Genomic DNA, 22,788 nt, shown 5'->3' with positions numbered 1-22,788 from the left:
ACGATTGCGGTCTATTGTTGCGTCGACAGAGCCCATTATCCCAGTCATTCTTGCGTGTAAATGCGAGTGTGATGCAACAATGCACCTCTGTGACGTGATAAACCTACACACGTGACATCAAACCGACCACAAACATATTATGTCACCTGTAACTTACTGACATTGTTTATAGTATATGTCATTAGAAGATGCTAGGTTCAAGTACCAAGCAAGGCACCGGGCTAGGCGCATGCAATCGAAAAATTAATGTGACATTTGTGCAAGTTACTAAACCTAGAAATTAGCGATATAAACTATTACTTCCCCACCAATAATTTCAAAGGGCGATCCACACGACAGCATTGCCCGTAAGCGGGACGTGCAAAACAACAATGCATAATTTATCGCTGATGAAAGGCCAAGACACGCATTGAATAATTTAAACGACCCGAAGTTAGACAGTTCAAAACCCACTGCGGTAAGCGTTGAGGCAGAAAACAAAGGTCTTGCTTTAATATTGATGAATATAATATATGCATGAGCGAATTTTAATGTCATAACTTGACAGTGAGCATGAGGTGTATGAATACACCATGTGTGTTTGGTGTATAAGAAGACACCCATGTTATAACTCGACAGTGAGCATGAGGTGTATGAATACACCATGTGTGTCTGGTGTATAAGAAGACACCCATGTTATAACTCGACAGTGAGCATGAGGTGTATGAATACACCATGTGTGTCTGGTGTATAAGAAGACACCCATGTTATAACTCGACAGTGAGCATGAGGTGTATGAATACACCATGTGTGTCTGGTGTATAAGAAGACACCCATGTTATAACTCGACAGTGAGCATGAGGTGTATGAATACACAACATAAACAGCAAACTTACTTCGTTCACAAGTCACTCCCTCCCAACCCGAAACACATTGACAATGAAAACCTCGGCTCATCTCCTGGCAGGATCCACCGTTCTGGCAGGGGTTGGAGACACACGCGTACTCAGCTGGGAAAATAGAGCGTGTTAAACGGCTACGGCTCACTGGTAATGCTATATGCGGGTTACTCACGTATTTCGCATCTTACACCGCTGTAACCGTCGGGACACGAGCATTGGAAGTTGTCTGGTTCAGGGTTGGAGCAAATACCACCGTTCATGCATGGCTTATGGGTCCCACAGTAGTTAAGATCTGTAAATACAACGAGAGTCAAAAAATAATCCGACTTTGAGTCATTTTAAACGGGATTATTCAATCTAGGTTAAAGTATTTTTAGAACATTGTTTCAACTAGATAATTTAGAGAAAAAACAAAGATTTTTACTAAATTTACTTTTAAGTTATTTTAAAATCTATTATTTAATCTAGACAACACGCACGCTTTTGAACTTTTCCAAAAATTTTAAAATTTGAATAATTTATTTGCGAGTGTCTGTTGCCGTTTTGTTATGACGACACACTTACTTTTGTTGCATAATAAACCTCCCCAGTTGGTATCGCATGCGCACTGCCAATCCACCATGCATGTACCATGTTCACATCCGGGGTAAGGAACACATTCGTTGCATAAATCGCCTTGCCAACCGTAGTTGCATCTGAGGTGAAACATAATGTTTAGGGCTGTTTGTTGAAAGTTATGGTGAAATCGACAATGTTTTGGTATTTTGTAATAAACTATATAACTGTGGGGTAAGATGGGATATCATTAGCACATAATATCCTATATTTCTTAATCATGTTTTCATCCTCTTATATCGTCCCATTTGGTAGTAAACAAATATTTAGAGAATTATATAACCGTATCCTCACGACTCTTAAAATAGAGTTGTTAATTGTTATAACATGATTAGTAAACATGGAATAATATGCGCTAACCATCTCATACTACAGTACTATATACATTGTAGGATATTCTGCACCTACCGCAGAGTATGTCAGGTCAACTATTCAGCAACAATCGTAATTGTTGGTTTATAATGACGGCATGACTGCCTCGTTTAAGCCTATAGTGTGACGACACAATGTGTGGACTTGTCGCGAAAATGATGAAACATAATCACCAACAACTACAACACCTTAACCTGCACAACACGCAACCTCGATTTGATATAAGCCTAAAGCGATTTACCGTGCTGTATAATAAACAAGTTAGCGCAGATGAGTTGAATAGCCCCGTGTGAAAGTTAAACCAGGAGTTGTATTGTTTATGCAACGAACCGCAACAACTACGTTCAATGTGGTCTTCAGGCTACTTCAGCAACTACATAGCGTCCAATATTCCAAGCAAAACACGAGCCAGACATAATACAGACGTTCACTGATGCGCTAACCCGAACACAGGGGTTCAGGAACAAACTAAAGGCAATGAACAACTTTATAGTGAAGCCATGTCGACTTATTTTGCTCAAGCGTCAACACGAGCATGCAAAACGTTCGGTTAAACTTGTGGAGACAAAAGTCGTGCGAACACGCATGCGCGCGCGCGTGTGAGATAAGCATCTCTAGGTGAGCCGTTCCCACGCTTAGACTCGGCTTATCTGATGGTAGAAAAAGGTTTAGCAAAACCAACGTTGCAACCTCGTGTATATATATATATGAAACGAAGATTACACGTCGCATGGTGGCGGTTGTACGAACGGGGAAAGAACACGAATAACATTCAACTTCACCACCTCGTTAAAATGGGAGGCGAATCAAATACTGGTTTGGAATGAGACGAAAAACAAAATACCGAATCCGTCAATCTGCAGTAACGTCTATGTCTCTAGATTCAATCAGTTATCGTGTACCACTGTCTATACCGCGATTCGGAAAGTACAGACAACACATGGGCGAAAGATTGTCGAATGCAGGGGTTGTTACGTCACAGTGCTATACATAAGCGGGGTGGTGGGGGCGTTGGTCACGCATGGTTGACTTTCCCACGCGCCCCTCGACCCAGGGAAAGCAAAGGAATGCTCGGCGCGAGGCGGGAGGAGAAGGAAAGAAACAAAGACGGGAGGAGTGGGAGGATATATGAGAGATCATCCAGCTCTGTACTGTAACACGTAAAAACGATGTTGGGTCTTAACTTCGCGTTTGACGAATTTTGCGGCGGCTGAACGATAAGGAAGGTTTCGAAATCTTTCGTGTTTTATCTGCAGCGTTTACAAAACTAAGGCAGGAGACCCTGGAAGGTTAAGCGTTCCTGTTTACCCCACTAGGCAGACGGCCACGCGACCGGTTAGCATCTGGCGTTTGTTTGAAATAGTTAATGATTACAACGATCATACAACACGCCGTCCCATGCCTTGAGGTAAAACCCCGCAATGTCGTATCTTTTATATGAAAATCGTTAATGTTATCAAAAAATCCTATTTTTAACTCGGATCAATGCTTAAATTGACTGGGCGTGAAGCGAAGCGTTTGGAAGAGCGGGGAGGGAACAGGAAGTCGGAACGTCGGTCGCGTGGCTGCATACTGGTAGTTGGACGTTCAAGTTGCCTTGACCGGGATGACTCGCATTACAATTTCATCCTAGACCTAATTTCTCTCTCATATAGAAGGTAAACAACTGGTTAGCGTGAAGATACTGAGCCTTGGTAGCCGCGGGCGGATCCCATGGTTTTACTGCCATTGGTTTAATGTGTCAACACAACACTGACAGCCGTCTCACCGGGATAAGTCCGTCTTGTTTATATAAGAGCATTACGCCTAATGATATTAAGGCAATTATAAATCTATACCACCATGCGCGGTTCGTGGGATGAAAGAGCTGAGTAACATTTTTATAAAATTATTATTTTCCGTTTAATCGAACTTGGTACGGTCCGCGTAATTCATGGTCTTAGTTAATAAGCAGTGCCCGGGCAGACATAATACACGGCACGAATGGAACAAATTGAAAGGATCAGGCAGCGCGTGCCGCACCTGCGCCGGCAAACGAGCTGACATAACCCGCTCCAAAAGCAATTAAAGGAAGGTGGTTGTCACATGCGACAAAGAACTATCCGACCCACGCGCAGCAATACTTTCTCACGGGAAAAAACGGCTAAATTCGGCACCGCGTACGCGACGGGCGAGACGGCGAAAAAAACGAGGTTTTAGGAGAATCAAGATAGAGCGAAATACTCGTTCGAAATCAGACGCTAGCTATTATAAGCGTCGTTCGTCATTTAGCTTCAACATAAACTTTCTCGCATATTTGGCACCGACCAACCTCAGTTATTCTTACGCCATACACGAAGGACAAGGTCCTTATGACGTCATTTAATGATGACGTCATTGGCGTCGTTGCTAGGTGCGAAGTTAAAAATGACAAAATATTTTTTTCCGCTAACTGTAACATCCGGGAGTGAATATTGTTGCGTCATAAGCTATAATAGGGTCGGTAGTTCGGTACACAGGTATTATGGAGGAACGATTCATTGTGTTCGGTGTAAAACATGTAACTACAAACGTGCTGGGCGAGAATACGCGTCCTTGGCAAGGCGATGGCGTCTCGACACGACGTTTGTCGCGTCACAATATTGTAACAATCGTGGCTTAACAATAAGTCGTGTGAACACAACAAACATGTGAAGACGAGTGTCATACATGGGTCTACTTTCAAACAGTTTCTCCTTACCATTGACAACAACACACCCCTTTAGCTTTAACTCGTAATTAACAATTAAACAACATAAACCATAATACATGGACTTGCAATTGCAACCGTGATATGAACGGTCACTGCTAAGTTACTGGTGAATGGCCAACTTGATGTACTTGGATTTAGATCAAAGCGAATTAATTCCACTGTAATTCGAAACGGAGTGGCAGGCAACAAACATTGTCTGTATAGAACGCGGGTGTATGTGTCGGCGCCGTGACGACTGGCTAGTTGTGGTAGGAATGCACACAACCATAGTGTTAGTGTAGCATAGGCTCGTGTTAATCAAAGGGGGTCATGGACTTTTAGTACCCAGTGATTCAGCTCAAAAATCAACTCGTTCACCCCTGTATGACCTTATTACCAATTCTAACATTTCCTCATCTAACTTATAATTGCCAAGCTTTGCTTTATTGGCAACTTTAACGTTATAGAGCCAGTGTTGGTGTAACTAACTTATAATCACTCGTAAATAACGTGGGCGTGGGAAAAGTGTTGTTGTTTAGGTCGCTCTGGGGGTTTCCCTAACCCGGGAACGCGAGCATAGATGTACTTTAACCCTCAGCAACAAAACGACAAACCTAGAATGACCCGCGTCGCTTTGACAACAAAGGAAATGGTCTTTGACCGCGACTCGCGCGATGTTTCCGGTGAAAAACGACAAAAACCGGCATTTAAACGCAAAACGAAATAGTTCTAATAAAATCATGAATGAATGTAACTTATTTATCCTCGCATAGCAAAGCAACGACAATCGTTACAACACGGCTGTTCTGTTTCATACGCCCCATGTTTACAACCAACACGCTTGAAACTTTGTGGGTGATTTTTTGTTGTTGACAATTTGGACAACCCATTAGTGACCACTGGGTTGGAGCAAATGTTATTAAGTGTCATAGACATATACGCCCACAATGGTAACAGCATAGATAACAAAACACACCAACTTACATGCATTCGTGGGGTTGTTTACATGATCCATGTTCGGTGCTGCAGCCGAGTTTGCAGATGGCTGAAAAATATTAAGAATTCTTAACTTTCGTTACCAAGACATAGCTGGCTACCAGGTCTCCCGGTTACCTGTTTTCAGTGAAATCTCGGATACGAAACCGCAAAAGTCATTTAATAATAATCTAATTAGTGAGATATTTTATTATCATCACGACTTTAAAGTTCAAAAGCGGCTTTTTATAATTCAAGACACCAATGTTTTAAATCTAGGCCGCTATGCTCAGCTTTATTAAAAAGGTCTGAGCTGCTTAAATGGATTGTGTTAATCGTTTTATAATTGTAGCATCTCGCCTCTTGTAAGCTACCGAAATAGGTCGCCTCTTATACCCCATGTGATTAAACTCACAGAGATCCGATTGAAAGCTATTGTAAGGAACCTACATACTGTGAAAAGTGAATTCGCTACAGAATCCTATTACACTGCCTTCCGATTTGCGTTTGAAGATTAAACTTACCAGTTCTACAATCTTCTCCCATCCAGCCCTCCATGCATCGTTTATTGCCATGTTTATCGCAGATATAATTCCCGAAAAAGTCGCTCCTTGGTTTGCACAGCTTTGTACAGTTGTTTCCGTATTGATGTTCGTTGCATCGCACTCTCACTTTGTATTCAACGTGTACGGAGCGCCCATTATACCTCAAAGTGTGCCAAGCGTCCCCAGGGTTTAGAATACTCGGGTAAAAGTGTCGCCCAATGAGATCAGTTGTGAAACCTCCGTCTAAAACAACAGACAATGGTTACTGTGACGTCATTAGGCCTATGAGTTCTAGAACGAAACAAAACTAGAATGAGGAACAATCAACTTTAAGTAGGTTTTATGTACTCAACAATTTAGTATTATTACGTCATTATGACTATTACTTTAGAAAAATGATTATGACGGAATGAGAAAAATAAAAGACATTGTTACGGCATACCTGTTCCATTATCCCGGTCAAAAACTTCGAGAATGAGTGTGTAAGTTCTCTGGAATAAAAAAATACGGGTTAATAATAGATTGTAACTTTATATGTAGTTTCAATTTGGTTGGAAATTAACCAGCGATTATATTGGTTAAAATACAGAGGTAACAGTGTGAAGCAATTGTAATGGTAGATGGCTATAGTGGATTGGTGGTATCACATCACACATTGTGTGGCTCCATTAAAACGTGGGGGGGCATTCGGACAAGGGTAGGGGTGGTGGGAACTAGACTGCTTGTAGCAAACGTCGTTACTTGACACTATTATTTTACGTTTTAGCGCGTTAAAAGCTGTTTATTTGGGTAATCCGACCCGCAGGGGAAGATGACTGAAAGCGGCGGCCCGCCCCTGTTTTAAACTCATTGTTGCAAAATCTTGACGCATTTAGTTCGATTTTTTAAAGACGGATCAAAACACGAGACGTTGGGAGTGACGTGCTGTATAGGAATGACAGACATATACGGGTTTAGTTACAAGCATCCTGCGCATGCGCACTAAGTCGTCTTGTTTTGTAAAGAGGTGTCGAAAGTGAGTAACGTTTATACAACAGAACGCAAGTGGTAATGAATGATTCACTGATAATTGGTTCCTATGTTCCTACTTCAACAATAACAGGAGAAAGACATTCGATTCAATTGTTCAACTTTGCCGACTTAATACATAGACAATTTGACACAAGAGTAAAATATGTTAAAAATTTTACTTTCGATATCGCTGAAAATGATTTTAGTTTTAAAATCGAAACATTTGAGATGAAAATCGCGTCCACTGAAATAACAATGCGAATAACTGATTACGAACTTTTACAAAAGTTACTTTATATAGTAGGGTGGGGGAAGACAGGACACAAGTGATGATACGGTTTTATAATGCTTTGAATGTTCTTTGTTTACTACCAAGTGGGACGAGAAAACACTGTTACCATTATAATCACTAAGATACTTTACTGTGTACTTGTTCGCACGAACGGTGTGAAAAGACATTCAAGTTATCTCGGTAAATTTGATTTAGATTAGAGATTTTAACCCAAGCGATTAAAGCGGCGTTCACACGGGTGTTAAACACACCTTGATTATTCGAAACAGATTGATGGGACATTAATGCAGCTTAATGTTTACTTTCGTGGAAACATATTTTGAGCGAAACTGCAACAGGTTTTTCTCGTATTGAGAATTTGAACTCTTATGCCATGAATTCCATGAGATTTTAAATTAAAACCATTTCCCTGGCTCTCTATTTGCAGAGTGCCTTGAGAAGTACACTGTGGTTTAAAGAGACGTTGCTTGCTTGTTACATAGTCCTACTTATTGCGCCCACACGACGCTCAGAGTAGGAGAAGTCTTAAAAATTAACGCGAATCATTTATTTGACGTTTAAACAAACGCTGAATGCCAGCCATTCATTTATGTGCATAGAAGTTACGACCGTGGGAACGATGTTTAACAATCGCTATCGTTGCGAAATAACTCCGCCGCCATGGTTTAAGCTTATATGTGATAAACAGACACATAAATGTAAATATTACGGCTCTCAGTCACGCTGCTTGAACTTGAGGGCTTGTCTTGCTCCAGACAAAGTTACACCCCCTGTATACGACTCTATACCTCACATATAGGGTGGTATGGTGGGTGCTGGGACGTCGAACTGCGGTTGGAGCAACAATCCTCATATATGGGCTTGTGTGGCTCAAATAGCTTGTGCTAGTCACTGATTTGTGATATTGATGCGTTCGGGTAACGCCTGGTTAGTCACTGAAGATGCGGTTTACTGGTCGGCTGGAGCTTTAACTAAAATACCTCGAAATGCTTCTTGCGAACCACGTAATGTATTACATTGCAACAATTTATTTCAATTTCAACAACGCGGAAAATGACGGAGCGGTTATTCTGCCGACGTCATAATTCGCTGTCTGCGCGATTATAGCCGACATGAGATTTACTAACGTTGAATTATTTGCCTTTGATGGCCGGGTTTTGCTTGCGGTGTATACGGTAGGGAAGGGCAAGCGAGATAGAGTCACATTGTGGCACGACCGGCGCGGGGAAGAGAATAAGCGGAGAAGGGACGGGACGAGTTTATATCGTCGCGGTCTCTACCACCGTGGGAAAAGCAAACTGGAATAGCCACGTGACTTTAAATAAAGGTAGAAAGTCTCGTTTTGATTCATGGCGAGACCAAAGTTGTCGGAATTATATTCGATGTTGTTTGGGAAGTTACGATTGATGATTGAGGCTTACATTGTAATGACTTGGACTGCATGTATTGGTATGCGTGTTGAATACACATGTATCATACACAATATATTTACCTCTAATTTTGATATCCACATTTGATACATATGTTGTATAAATTTGAATACGGGACTGATGATGCCATTTCAGGCGAAATTTATTGAACTTGATATTCATCGGTTACGTATTTCATATCACTCGGTCTGTGCCGCATAAAGTTACCCTATATTAAACTGAACAGATATTTCAAACGGACAGTTACGGGCGCTATATACGGTGTTAATAATGAATTAATGTACAAAATTATCTTTTGAGGTCAACCCGTTACATCTGTGACGTAACACCTGTGCCATTATGATGCGATGATGGGCGAAAATGGCTCACAATTTGATATTATTTGCGGATATCAGAAGAACAAACAACAAGTCAGCTATTTATACCTAGAGATGTGGAAATGCTCAACAAGGGGACTGGTGACACTACTTACTAGCGCAAGGTGCGTGACGAAAGCCGGAGGTGTTCTGCCATATATACAAGGTTAAAGGCGTAACCGAGATGAACGCAACTTGTATCCGGGCATAACAGCATCATTACCCAATAATGTTGCGGCAGTTTTATATTGTATGTTGGGTTTAGCAGCAACGCTTTTTACAACTTTTTTTTTAGTAGTTTTTGAGTCTTTAACGACTGTTGTTTTGATGACGATTTCTCAGAGTTTTACATTCAATGTTGACAGCTTGTTTTTAAATTTGGCAATTTTTCCCATGTAATTTTGTATCGTATTTTAACAGCTGTCATGTTGTTGTTAATACGTTTTCCAGGTTGTTTTTATTCTTTGATTTTTTTTGTATTCGAAAATGTAAATAAAGAAGATATTTATTTATGTTTGTCACAAAACTTCGTAATTACACCAGGAAAGCGATTATTGCGAGTCCCCTTTGAAGTCTAAGCTATGTAATTGAATATAAACCAAGTTACGTATTTGTGTGTCTGTTGTTGATATGCGCAAGTCATTGTGTGTGGAATAAGCTTCCGTTCTACCTTTGCCCCGGGCGTTCATAAACATTCTTAGATCGGGGTTTTAGACGGAAATTAAAAGAAACAAAGAAGAGAAGATTATTGAAGACATCGAAACAAATATTTTAGTTTTACACACGATGACAGAATACTACACACGATGACAGAATGCGTAAACATTAAGTTGCCTGAATGTCGTGGACAAACAAATATTGGCGTATTGGGAGAATGTTGCGACTTTTAATAAAAAGTGTTTTGCTACTTCGTTGTCTATTGTCTTATAGACGTTCAGTGCGACGAATTACTATGTTGTGTTAATGCGTTTTTAGCATACATAATGTATGTATTAAATTGCAGATGCGTGTTTTCTTTGTATAAGCTACACGTTACACCATGTGTATTTAGATTGAATGCAAATTAGTATTTGTGCTATTGCCCCACCGTGGAATAAAATATCTAATTACATCAGCATCTTAAATGCAATCGTCGATTTACGAGGCGTCGATTGTGGATCGGTTTCTGCGAGGAAAGGAACAACAGATGGTAGGGTTAGCAGGGAGAACGCAAACAGAAGATCGTGGCCAGATAAAACGGGCCAACCCGAGATTTAGCACGCTCTAAATGGACCAACCAAATCAACTAAGATAAGAATTTCTTTTTACGTCAAATTGACGACGAAAAGCGGAGAAACAGCAGGTCCATTCATTCTTGAAGGCAAACATAAAACATACAATGAAATTGCAGATTGGGTAAAAATACACCGCCCTATCAGCGGGTTGAATACTACCAGCCGTTATCGTATAGTGGCATATGGGAAGCGACGACGATTTTAATATCAAACCCTAAATTCGTAGTGGAACCAATCGCGTACAAAGAGGGACAAATTTGAAGCGAAAATCTGCGACCACACAAACAGATATTAAAAGGGCGAACGGTGGCCTCACTTGCAGGATATCCAGGAGAAGTTACGCAAATATTATAACAGGCGGTGCTGATGCAGTGGTCGCATGTGAAACCACAGATTCAGACGACGTTATCACACGAATAAACAAAACTAAGCGACACTAACACACTTTCCGAAGCGCCAGAAAGTTTTATTATTCGCCATATTCATCTTAAATGTGACAGATCGGCCGCCGGAAAAAGACGCCATGATTTGACCGGATTTAATGACAGGGTTCAAACTTTGATGTCTGGGCCAGAGTTTATGTCGTGTCCGGTGTAGAGGTGGCTGCTATATAATCATCTATGGATGGTCACTGCGTTCTCTAACACCGGTGTTAATCCTAAACGGCAAAATTTAATAATGCGCTCAACGATGATGTATCACTCACGTAATTACCGTCCAGTTCGTCAAGCATGTAATTCTGTTCGGCCGGGTTTTGCTCTAAACACCGGTGTCTTATAAATTCCTACGAATGCCCAACCACGGCATTTTAATTCACCGTACATCGACGATAAGGCGATTGATTATTTTTGCTATTAATATTCTCATCAAACACGTTATAGTTTAAAGTTCCGCCTGTAACGTGGGCAGGCATTGGATGTAAGTCAGAGTTGTCGTGGCACAAGGTATCATATAAGCAACATGTCTATAACGAGTCGTCGATCTAAAATATAACTGTCTCAAAAAAGAGATTTATTCGCTGCATTATATTGTGCGTTGGGAAAGAGGTTCGAAAAGCCGGAATAACTTTGCTAACTAAACAAAAACTCAAGTGTCCGTACGCGCTATGTGTTATTCCGGTCTAGGAACTCCCCGGCGCAAAGGCTGAGTTAGCGAGCCGGGAGCTGGCTGTGCCAGTATCACCTCGAACTATGCGACGTATAAAACCACAGGTCGGAATATTTTCCACATTGAATACACGGGAACGCCGTGTACACGTTGTGTGGGGGTGGTGGATATGTTGTAACTTACATAAGGAATGTACGAAGGTACACCAGACACTTCTGCCTCCAATATTTCAACTCCGGAACCCAAAATAATTGCAACTCAATGGTTGCCGTTTAACACAAGACGAAGCTACTAGGCGGGCAACAGCAGTCACAGTGAGCATGGGCAAGGCCAATTACATTAAACTTAAACAATTCAGGCGAAAGGAACGGGCCGTTGAACAGATGTTAGGCGAAGGGTTGCCATTCAAATCGCTTTGATAGTCCCTCGTAAACCTTGGGCAAATCGAAGCCGACTTTAGCATAGTAATTACGCAAGTAGAGAGAATAATTACTCACATAAAGTAGCGAAACAGGTCACACACATGTTATTTAATTTACAGCAGATTTTTCGCCAAGGGCCAATAATTGTCGTTCGATTGAGACAAAACGACGTTCACATGCGTCTCGATATCAAACGAATTTAATCAAAAATCGAATCAACGTAAAATAGGATTACGTGGATATTATATTCATCTGAGGACAAATGTCATACGGGTAATCACACCAGAATTGTGCGGTTTTACGTGAAATGAGTGTCAAGTGTAAAAGACACGTTCGCATTTTACTCTGAAATTAAACCGTAAGCGTTGCCTTGGCAGTTTAAAGCATTGGCTGCAGACTTTATAATTATCGCATTGGAATAATTATACGTCGTAGCCAAGTATTATATGTCTTCTCTGCGCGTAACAACCAACCATTACCAGCGAATAACAGGCTCTATGATCGAACAATTCAATATCTTACCGTCCATGTAAAAGCGAGAGGTATCTTTATATGTCCAGGGTTTCCCGGTTCGTCAATCCCTTGTACAGTAAAGGAGTTGGGACCTAAAGTTTGAGTCATTTTCGACCCGAAAGTACAAGATTCTGAATCAGCTTCGTTTCTGGTCATTTGATATTCCTTAAGACAGACACTAACGATGGTGTCACATGTGTCAAAGGAGCAGACACCATATTGGTTTTTGTTTCCGTCACAGCAAACGCCGGACTCCAGTACCCCGGCTGTGTTTTGAACCCGGACTATCTGGACTTCAAAGAAGCCAAGCGCTTCTCCAGTACAAACCTATAAAAATAACATTATTACATATGTTCATACATATACCTTACTGTAAAAGAAAATAAACAAATACCCATTTTTAACATAAAACACGTTTAATCCACAAGTTACAGACAATATTTTGTGACTTAGTTATGTTTTAATATATTTTGTGTCTTAGTTATGTTGAAACTTCGCATGACGTTTAAAAGAGATCCAAAGCATTTATAAGTTTAGTGTTACACGTCACTGTGCATAAAGTGTCTGTGGTTTAGTAACGACAATTTAGACTTATGATAAACGTCGTTAAGATTAAAGTAGTCCGAATCTGAGTCGTAATAGAGTTTATTTATAACTAACAATTCGGCCGGCGCGCCCGTGTCTGCAACAGTAATACGCGATGGAGGTTATCACAATTGGAAGTAACTGCCAGGAGCCGAACTTTGCGGCTCCCGGGAGATTTCTATGTTGCGATCGCACGTAAGCTAATGTGATGTAGTCTTGCATATAATAACCCTATCCAACTCCGCCCAACGAAAATCCTATCGGTGTTCTAAATATCCGCAAATGAGCAGACGCGTTGTAACCGTGGACGTTCTAGTTACACGCGTGCCAGAAACCCGGCGAGACGAAGCGAAGTTTGCATCGGGAAAATGCCTCGTTTCCGCGGGGATCGGAAGTGACTTACCTCGGCTAAAAATAAAGTCGCTACGATGGTCCAAACACATCGGCGTAATAAGTATTCCATAATACAAGACTTGTAAATAATCAGTTCTTTGTCTTTTAGTAAATCCAAAGTACACACAAGATGTGTTAACTCAGACAAAAATGTCTGTCTGCATTATCAGTAATACTCTGCAGTACTTATTCTAAACTCCCAGATAAATCGCACCTGTTAAAATTGTCTTCGACCTAATGTCATAACGTGAGATAAGAACGAAATAAAAAAAACAAATATAAAAAACTCGCCAAAAATGCAGCAAAAACATGCGCACTGTACAAATGAATGAATAATTGAATATGTTACGCAAGTTTTTCTATTTCAACATACGCTACCAAAAAAAATATAAAACCATTTTCAAACACAACAGTAAATTATTGCTTTTAACACGAGTAATATTCATTATAAATATGAAACTGCAACTGTAATACACTGCCGTATATTGAAATCAAACCTGGCTGCAAAATGTTTCAATAAAAAGCTACCAATGAAAATATAATCGAGCGAAATTAGTTCTATCTCTCTCTTAGGAATAAACTAGCTCGCAATGATATTCAGCGGCGGCGACAGAACCGGAACGAAAACGAAGAAAAAAATCCCTTTTCCGACGAAAACGAGAGAGCCACGCTTCGGGTGTGTAAACTGGGTATTAGCGCCATCGCCCGACAATAGAACAATAGAATTTAGTCTAGAATGTTTTCCGCGAGACGACGACGCCCCGAGACAGTCTATTGTTCTCGGAAGGTTTGTTTATAAGGAGGGGGGGGGTGTAATTATAGTCAAGTTGGGAAAATGTTTAAACTTTGTACGAAGTCGCATTACATTCAGTTCTAGTGGCTACTGATGTTAATACACTGCCTGCTTATCCATGCACTACAAAAGTGTGGGCATGGGAGTGGCAACCATGGATAAGTCACTCAAGTTCCCACCCACAAGGATATAAATGACCAAACCAACCAAAAGTCATGTCTGCTTATCCACACACTGCAATAGCTTCAGCAACTCGACTGTGGGCATGGTAGTAGCAACCATTGATAAGTCACTTAAGTTTCCACTCGTCAGAATATAAATTTGAATATACGATAAGCTGATGCAAGACGACATTTCTGACAACTGTAGTTAACGCTAACCTAGCCAACACGCTTTATCACTAAAATGCAACAAACTCTCATTATATATAAGCTGAGCGTACTGTACCATCTACACTGCGATTTAAAACTCAACATAAATTCCCACTGGAAAAAAACGGCACAAAGTCAAGGTTACAACAAAGTTAGACGTGGGAAGAGATTGAATTTAATCTAAGTCGCCTAACGTTGCGAATATGCGACACACGATCCATAGTTTGGCATTCTACCATGGGAGTCACTTGGTAAGAACGTAGCGAAAGTTTTAAGTTCGGTTTTAAGTTGGCGAACCAAGGTCAAGTTGGAACATTGTACTCGTGGACGCGTAAACACAATTGAAAAATACTGCAAAGAAAATTCCACCACTTTTACGGTTAAACAGAAAATAGCGCCGTATGTATCGGAGTTCTATTCTATATTATTGTACGACTTTGAGTGTGACACGCCATTGGACAGAGTTGGGCCATTACCCTAACATTGTATATATGCACATTCTATTCTATATGGATGAGGTCCCACAATGAGTCACGCCATGTGATCTGGGATTTTGGGCAGAGTTGGCCCGTTCCTGTACGAGTATACGAAAATTGTATCGAAAACAACTATTCGAATATTGTAAAAGAAAATTGCTTCAGCTTTTTCTGTTAAAGGGAAAAAATAGCGTAAAATTAGAACGAGATATCTTTATAAAATACCATTAAATGTACTTACCATTAAGGCGCTACGAAAACAGTTGCAATTATTTTAAACAAGATCAAACGAAAGAAGATTTTACGAAGTCGTAAAACGGGCGAACCATTTTATTACATTGTAATTGGCGCGTGGGTAGTTTATGCACGCGCCAGTCGGTGCGAGCGGCATTTTACATCTGCCGACTGTACAGTCTGCGCATGAGGTCGATTAGCGCAGAGTCCATTGTTAAAAACCGGCGATGCAACAACCGGTATTTAGTGAATGAAATCACGCAATTTATGACTGCTGTATTGCGCCGTTGTTCGACGATTGAGGTGGAAAATGACAGCTGCATTCACATTGTTTTGTACCAACGTTTAATCACTACTATTACCAATACAAAGCTAAGTCAACTTAACCGTGATCGTTGTTATACAAACTAAATTGCTGCTGTTACAAAAATACAAAACCTAGACGCGTGTCTGGTAGTTACTTAACTAAACGGGTACAGAAAAAAGGTTTTGTAACTACTGTAGCTTCGTAACAGACAAAACTCTGTCTTAAAAGTTCAAAATATATTATCTAATGAATTATAAAGCAATATCATAAATTTATCAACAATTAACGACAGTTTACTTACAGCAACTACATAAATATGCTTACTGTGTTTGCGAAATTACAAAACTAAACATTTGAGACGGTGTACTTAACCAGTTGATAAATAACAACATTCACGTAACTACAAACAAAATACGAACAAACTTAAAAATGACCCGCAGTAACTGCAGTCACGTGAGAGAATTGTTTCGTCATAAATATTAAAGCTCAAAACAGGGGAATATTTTAGGTTAAAATATAGAAATATTAACAAGTTCTTATTTGGGGAGGTTTATGTATATTGTATATATATACAAAAATTCTAGAAAAAAAAATGCAGTAGTTACCTGCATTATACATGTGGGAAACTGGCTGTAGTTGTGTGCAGTTTATGGCGGATACTGGTAAAACTTCTGTCTTTTGCAGTTAAACTTCTTATGGCGTCCGGTAAATACATAGTGGTTTCACAGGTTGTTTTACAAATGCCTGTAGAAATGAAAAACAAAGTATTATAGAGTTACTTCTATACGAAAGGAGACAGCGCCAAAATTGTTTCAATTTAAAACTAAAAGTTCATTTATACAATAGTAGTTGCTTTTTAGGTTAAATTCTAATTTGATTTCAAATTTTATTAAAATGTGTAAACAAAACAACGTTTCAAGTTGTGTTTTATTTCTTTAGAGGCAAAATTTTATGGTTTCTTGTTGGTGGGGTGGTCTCCCATTTGGAAGTGCTGAGGCTGTGTAGCAGACTTCGGATATTCCGTGGCATTTGTTGGAGTCTGTAAAGAGTGGTGGAATATATTAAGATTAGACGTTACAAGATTCGAGACTCAGTGCTATAAGTGGCTCAGACAAGGGTATCGTTAAAGGGCATTTAAAGAGTTGTCCCCGAGCTAAAGGTGTTCATGGCGTCTTGAGATTTTATCTAGACACCAGCATCTAGGGTGTTCCAACCCATTAGTGATCACTGGGTTGGAGCAATGTTCGTTAAATGTATTTTCCAAGGACACATACGACCAGAAATATCTTTCAGTGGGCCATGAGTAGATGTACTACTATCTGTACAAATTAAGGCGTGTGCAAAAACTGTGCGTAAATAACCCTATATAGCGTAGACAATGAAACAATTACAAATCTGTACCAAACTTGCCTTTGCTTTAAGTTGATCTCCAATCTTAGCGTCGAAACTTGTTTTTCGTTTCCGCAAGCGTCGTCTCTTCTTCGGCATGTCTACCTCCGTAGCGCTATCTAGCGTCCGGACGTGATACCGAGTTTTGAAAGCGGTGAAAGTGGTTTTGACGCTCGTCTGGGAAAGTTTGACAATTTATTGATAAAGATGTATTTAAAGTCAATACATAATGAACCTTATACACCGATATAGCAGAAACACGGCCAAAATCGAACAGACACGTAGCTCTAGGACAGAGGGTAAGGGTTCGAGGCTCGACACTGGCACCATTGTATATGCTTCAGGCAATTGCTCCAACCCAGTGATCAATAATGTGTTGCCAGATTGTCAGCCATACAGAAAAACATTTACCCACAAAGTTACATACGTGATGGTAACTCGTAAGCGGGCACGAGGTGTATGAAACAGAACACTCGTGTTATAACGACTGTCCTTGCCCCGCCATGCGAGGTTAAATAAGTTAAATTTATTCACTGCGTACCGAATTGCCCCACATACCTTTACACTGGTGCAAGGTGGTCTCGTCTCGTCCGTCGAAACTTCGCTGTTATTATGTGACGTCTCACGCAATAAAAATCTTAAATCTGTAAAACCAATTTTCTTCTCAAGGGCGTAGAACCCGATGTCTTGGGGTCTGGGAAACAAATTAAGTTTAACAGGATGCGTTAAAACATTACATAACTATCTTACTTTTTAGGTTTGCTCATTCTAACTACAGGGTCACACCACATATGCAATAAGCATAACTATGGTTTATAGTGCAATTTTTCATTGTTATGACGTAACATACCCTACTATGACGTTGCGTCAGCATAATTGGCGTATTTTATTTAATAAAAAATGGGAATATCTCGATTTTTTACAAATTTTCCACCAAAATGCAAACTAGCGCCGAATGCAGCGAAAGATTAACGATCCGGAAACCCCCCAAGCCGATACCATGTTCGGAAACTGAAATGCTACGTTCAAAGGGATATATTTTAAGGAATACAATCGGACAAGGGACGTATAGTAAAGTAAAGGTAACTAAATTGAAGGTTTAGTGATTAAGTTTCGTGCTACTGCAAATGCTTATCGATGGATGTAACCGATTCATCCTCGCATGGCGGGGCAACTGCCTTCATTATAACGTACGTCCGGCGCCATGGTATAGTGGTTAGCGCGCCTGCCTGTAACCCAGAGGTTATGGGTTTAAGGCTCGACGTTGCTACCATTGTGGGTGTATGTGTTCTTGGGCAAGACACTTCACGGCAATTGCTCCAACCCAGTGGTCACTAATGGGTTGTCCAAATTATCAGCCATAAATAAAAAATATGAAAAAATCAAAAAAAATAATCACCCACAAAGTAACATACATGGTAACTCATAAGCTGGCACGAGGTGTTAAACCCGTGTGATAACGACTGTCGTTTTCCGGCCACGCGAGGATAAAGTAAGTTACATTCATTCATTCATAACAGTGTTCTGTTTCATACATCTTTACGAAGTGGGGTCTATATCGCGAGGCATATCAGTAGACGTCTGAATGAACCAGAGTCCACATATGACATATGTTATGCCGTATATATAGATTTTAAAAGTAAGAAAAAAAAACAAAGAGTTGGTAAGCGGGCATAAGGTGTGTTGGAACTGAACACCCAGGTAATAAGGACTGTCGTTGGCCAAACAAGCGAGGATAAACAAGTTATATTCGTTTATAACACATGGTTACTCACAGCGTGCTTGCTCTATTGCCATGAAAAGAGACATCGCCATTAAGATCATTTCCCGCGATGACGCGCCAGAAGTATTTAGAAAAAAGTTCCTCCCGCGCGAAGTAGAAGTTCTTTCAATACTAGAACATCCGTCGATTGTTAAAGTGTTCGAGATCTTCGAGACAAAGAACCCGGCTCGTCTGTATATTGTAACAGAGTATTTTCATAATGGAGATTTACTGGATCACGTTAAGGTACCTCATGCTCACTGTCGAGTTATAACATGGGTGTCTTCTTATACACCAGACACACATGGTGTATTCATACCCCTCATGCTCACTGTCGAGTTATAACATGGGCATCTTCTTATACACCAGACACACATGGTGTATTCATACACCTCATGCTTACTGTTGAGTTATAACATGGGTGTCTTATACACAAGACACACATGGTGTATACATACACCTTAGTGTTGACTTATAACATGGGTGTCTTCTTATACACCAGACACACATGGTGTATTCATACCCCTCATGCTCACTGTCGAGTTATAACATGGGCATCTTATTATACACCAGACACACATGGTGTATTCATACACCTCGTGCTCACTGTCGAGTTATAACATGGGTGTCTTCTTATACACCAGACACACATGGTGTATTCGTACCTCGTGCTCACTGTCGAGTTATAACATGGGTGTCTTCTTATACACCAGACACACATGGTGTATTCATACACCTCATGCTCATACGCTACAGTTCTTATTTATACAGTCGCAAATTCACGCTGCATCTATATAATCCATTACCTAACCGAGGGAATCAAAACAGTGCTTTTCATACAAACTACACCAAACTAAACTAGAACAACCGACGACTGTTAAAGTGAAGCATTCAGAACAAACTCAGCTCAACGATTTGAGCGTTGCTGAAATCAGCGCCCGTCGCGTCCTTTGCTTAAAGCGCTTTTGCAACGCGTGTCTTGCGTTTAGTTTTGTAGTTTAAAATGAGAAGCAAACGTTAAGAAGACACCCACAACTTGACGATCGTGCCATACATAAAGTATGCATTACATGTATGTATGAATGCAATGTATCTACATTTGGTGTATAAGACGACACGCATGTCATTTCTCGACAGCAACTACTCCATAATTATACAAATAATCCACCATATACGCCTAAACCGCCTAAACACAATTACCATAAACATAACACATAGTCGCATACCACAGTCGAAAGGAAGCATGGACGAGATGGTAGCGCGGCCTGTCATTGCTGACGTATGCAGAGCAGGTTCCTACCTCCATCATAACAACATCTCCCACCGAGACATCAAATGTGAGAATATCCTTTTACACGTTGTACCTGGATGCAAAGGAGCGGCTTACCAGGCCAAATTATGCGACTTTGGCTTCGCGAGGAGGTTTCCTACAAGAACGAGTAAAGACCACGCGCAAGTACATTATGATTTAAGACTGAATGGGTGTAAACTACTTCCGAGCCTATTGGTATGCTTGAAATCAATGAATGAATAAATGAATGCAAGTTATTTATTCTCTCGTGGCCATGTTATAACGATTATCGTCATTGTCACCCTGCCACACGAGGATAAAGAAGTTACATTAATGTATCGAGATATACGTGGTGTTCTTACACCTTCATGTTAGAATATATGAATATATTTTCCAACATGATAGTTCCCCATTCAACATAAACTTATTCATCACCTTTAGCTCGGTGGGCAGGGTTGGCTGTCCAACACATTCTGTGGATCTGCCGCTTACGCCTCACCCGAAATATTGGAACGAAAGCTTCACAACCCTATGAGCGCCGATGTTTGGGCAACTGGCGTCGTCGTGTTCATCACTGTGTTTGGAGCTATGCCGTTCGATGATACCGATATAAGGTAGCGAGGCCTCTATAATAATAACGAAGGTTGTTTACTTTATAATACTGTGGGGTAATATAAGACACGTTTATGACATAATATCCTAATATCCTGATCGTGTTTTGAACAAATAACAACGGTATATGGGAGTCGTGAGTATATGGTTGTTTAATTTTTTTAACGTTCTTTGTTTACTACCAAATAAGACGAGAAAATAGAATATAAAAAGGTGTCCCATATTCTCCCACCCTACTATATAGAGCGTATTAAAGCCAGTCGTTACGACCCCGATTGCCTACCGTTGTCACCTGGTACTTATGTTTATAGAACCATGGTAAAGATGCAAAAGCGAGGTGACGTCACACACCACCGCTCCAACAAAGTGAGCGTCATAGCTAGTGAGCTCATTGGCAGTATATTACGTCCTCACCCACGTCATCGACCCACCATGCAAGGAATATTACGTCACAGATGGTTTCATGCGGATCTTACACCCGGACTTCAACATCAAGTTTGAAACAAAAATACAAATCATGGATTAACAAAATATGTTTCGCATGACTCTTGCGTGGTTGGTATAGTTTGCGTAAATTTCCATAATAATGTGGAACCTAACTATCCGTACATAAAAAAATCGCCAATGAAAAAACAAAAAGAAGACAAACAAATTTAGAAACAGTTTATTTTATAAAATTTTATCAGCCATACAGTAAGACTTTAACCGTGATGAAGTGTTTCTGGATAAATTAATTTCAAAGCATAAAATATACATATTAAGCGCTACAAAGCACCGTTTGATCTCTTTATAAAATATTGATCTGAAAATCACTACTGAAAGAAATATCAACAATAAAAAAAATGAACAATTAAGAAAGGTCGACCATTATTTCGACCACATCTACATTTGTTTTTATAGAAGTTTTCTTTTTCTTCCAATGAATCTTTAAGTGTCGTTTCACGGCATACGGATATGTGAATGCTTTACCACAAATAGCACACGGGTAGGCCTTCTCCCCTGTATGAGTTCTCATGTGATATTTCAATGTGTTCGGTTGGTTAAATGTCTTATCACATACATCACATATGTATGGCCTTTCACCAGTATGTATCCTCATGTGAGTTTTTAAATTCCCGACCTCATTGAATGATTTTGAACAAACCTCACATTTGTGGGGTTTTTCCCCAGTGTGAACCTTTTTATGTCTTTTCAACCTCCCCGCTCTATAAAACGACTGTGGACATTGATCACAATGATATTGCCTTCCATTATGTCTCTTCTGGTGTTGTTTTAAATTGTTTTTACTTGTGAACACCTTTTCACATACCGGGCAAATATGTTTATTCTCCACAGAACCACTTTTCCCAACAATATTTTCTTTTCCATCTTTTACTTTATTATTTCCCCCACTTTTTTTCACACAATGGTTCTCCATATGTGACAAATATGGGTCATGGTCGCCAAACTTTTTATCTTCCTGGCTGTCAATCATCCAAGGAAATATTGTTTTTACAGAAGCCATGGCAAGCGATTGCTAATTTAACAATATCCTTTATTCTATCTAAATGAATCCAGCCAATTATCTGGTAAATCAGGCTAGGACTACCGTACTAGTGTTAATATATACATAGCGTTAGTAAAATTTGAGGAGTGGTAAACCCACTATCTATAGTTTATATTGGTATACTAAAAACCCCAATGTTAAAGATTTAGGTGAAACATTTATCGTTATTTATGTGACGTTCTGTTATTTTAGAAGTCTGTTATACTTGCAGATTGTTTGTAACAAGTTAAAATCCATAATATCATAACATTATACTTTATACAGTAGCCTGTAAACCTAGTCGTTTTGGCCAATGCCTCCTATTTCTATAACCATAGTACACTAACAATCTATCTTATTCTGTTCACTGTACGGTACATACTAAACAAAACTCATCCATAATTTTCGTAATGCATTTGCAAACGAAACATAAAATCCCCTAAAGCGGGATTCAAATGCAAAACATAGACGTCTAAAACATTTTTTATTTTCATAGAAAGCCCATTTTTGATAAAATACCTAAATTACTGTCATATTTAAAGAACTT

General features: G+C 39.9%; 4 protein-coding genes across 5 annotated transcripts in view; 1 reads left to right on the top strand and 3 right to left on the bottom strand.

The window, feature by feature from the left end:
- LOC778901 (protein jagged-1b) overlaps positions 1-16,396 on the bottom strand; it is a 37,415-nt gene extending 21,019 nt beyond the window's left edge. Inside the window, exons 1-8 of one of the 2 annotated variants that reach the window (XM_026836878.1) lie at positions 16,268-16,396; positions 12,513-12,830; positions 6,541-6,589; positions 6,078-6,341; positions 5,563-5,623; positions 1,446-1,576; positions 1,054-1,173; positions 876-989 (exon numbers count right to left, since the gene is read on the bottom strand). In XM_026836878.1, coding sequence (XP_026692679.1) covers positions 876-989; positions 1,054-1,173; positions 1,446-1,576; positions 5,563-5,623; positions 6,078-6,341; positions 6,541-6,589; positions 12,513-12,830; positions 16,268-16,273 — 1,063 coding nt within the window. In that variant the 5' untranslated portion in view covers positions 16,274-16,396. Of the gene's footprint in view, positions 1-875; positions 990-1,053; positions 1,174-1,445; positions 1,577-5,562; positions 5,624-6,077; positions 6,342-6,540; positions 6,590-12,512; positions 12,831-13,491; positions 13,866-16,267 lie in introns of those variants that run through there. The other variant, XM_009861996.3, reaches the window with a different exon arrangement.
- A 179-nt stretch (positions 16,397-16,575) lies between these two features.
- LOC104266275 lies at positions 16,576-17,843 on the bottom strand. Its single transcript, XM_009862062.2, has 4 exons — positions 17,802-17,843; positions 17,610-17,745; positions 17,073-17,228; positions 16,576-16,701 (listed from the first exon to the last, which is right to left on the bottom strand). Exons 1-4 carry the CDS (start codon positions 17,840-17,842, stop codon positions 16,612-16,614), a joined length of 423 nt encoding a protein of 140 aa, XP_009860364.1. The 5' UTR covers position 17,843; the 3' UTR covers positions 16,576-16,611.
- A 104-nt stretch (positions 17,844-17,947) lies between these two features.
- LOC100182986 (testis-specific serine/threonine-protein kinase 2-like) lies at positions 17,948-21,217 on the top strand. Its single transcript, XM_002123522.5, has 5 exons — positions 17,948-18,133; positions 18,829-19,059; positions 20,045-20,269; positions 20,546-20,718; positions 21,028-21,217. The coding sequence occupies exons 1-5, from the start codon at positions 17,990-17,992 to the stop codon at positions 21,215-21,217; spliced, it is 963 nt and encodes a 320-aa protein (XP_002123558.3). The 5' UTR covers positions 17,948-17,989.
- A 35-nt stretch (positions 21,218-21,252) lies between these two features.
- Positions 21,253-22,717, bottom strand: LOC104266251 (gastrula zinc finger protein XlCGF67.1-like). Its single transcript, XM_009861995.3, has one exon. The coding sequence runs from the start codon at positions 22,218-22,220 to the stop codon at positions 21,567-21,569; it is 654 nt and encodes a 217-aa protein (XP_009860297.1). The 5' UTR covers positions 22,221-22,717; the 3' UTR covers positions 21,253-21,566.
- Positions 22,718-22,788: the final 71 nt, after the last annotated feature.

The sequence above is a fragment of the Ciona intestinalis genome, chromosome 11, assembly GCF_000224145.3.
Source record: "Ciona intestinalis chromosome 11, KH, whole genome shotgun sequence".
Classification (NCBI taxonomy): domain Eukaryota; kingdom Metazoa; phylum Chordata; class Ascidiacea; order Phlebobranchia; family Cionidae; genus Ciona; species Ciona intestinalis.
The sequence above is the reverse complement of the archived record's forward strand: the minus strand, read 5'-3'. Positions and strand labels throughout refer to the sequence as shown.

Bases quoted from the DNA above. Each gene is read 5' to 3' on its own strand.
- LOC104266275 (XM_009862062.2), bottom strand. From the start codon at position 17,842: ATGTGGTGTGACCCTGTAGTTAGAATGAGCAAACCTAAAAA. The intron at 17,746-17,801 runs GTAAGATAGTTA...TTTGTTTCCCAG, and splicing joins AGAATGAGCAAACCTAAAAA to ACCCCAAGACATCGGGTTCT. The intron at 17,229-17,609 runs GTATGTGGGGCA...AAACTTTCCCAG, and splicing joins CACCTTGCACCAGTGTAAAG to ACGAGCGTCAAAACCACTTT.
- LOC100182986 (XM_002123522.5), top strand. From the start codon at position 17,990: ATGCAAACTAGCGCCGAATGCAGCGAAAGATTAACGATCCGGAAACCC. The intron at 19,060-20,044 runs GTACCTCATGCT...CGCATACCACAG, and splicing joins ATTTACTGGATCACGTTAAG to TCGAAAGGAAGCATGGACGA. The intron at 20,719-21,027 runs GTAGCGAGGCCT...TTATGTTTATAG, and splicing joins TTCGATGATACCGATATAAG to AACCATGGTAAAGATGCAAA.
- LOC104266251 (XM_009861995.3), bottom strand. From the start codon at position 22,220: ATGGCTTCTGTAAAAACAATATTTCCTTGGATGATTGACAGCCAGGAA.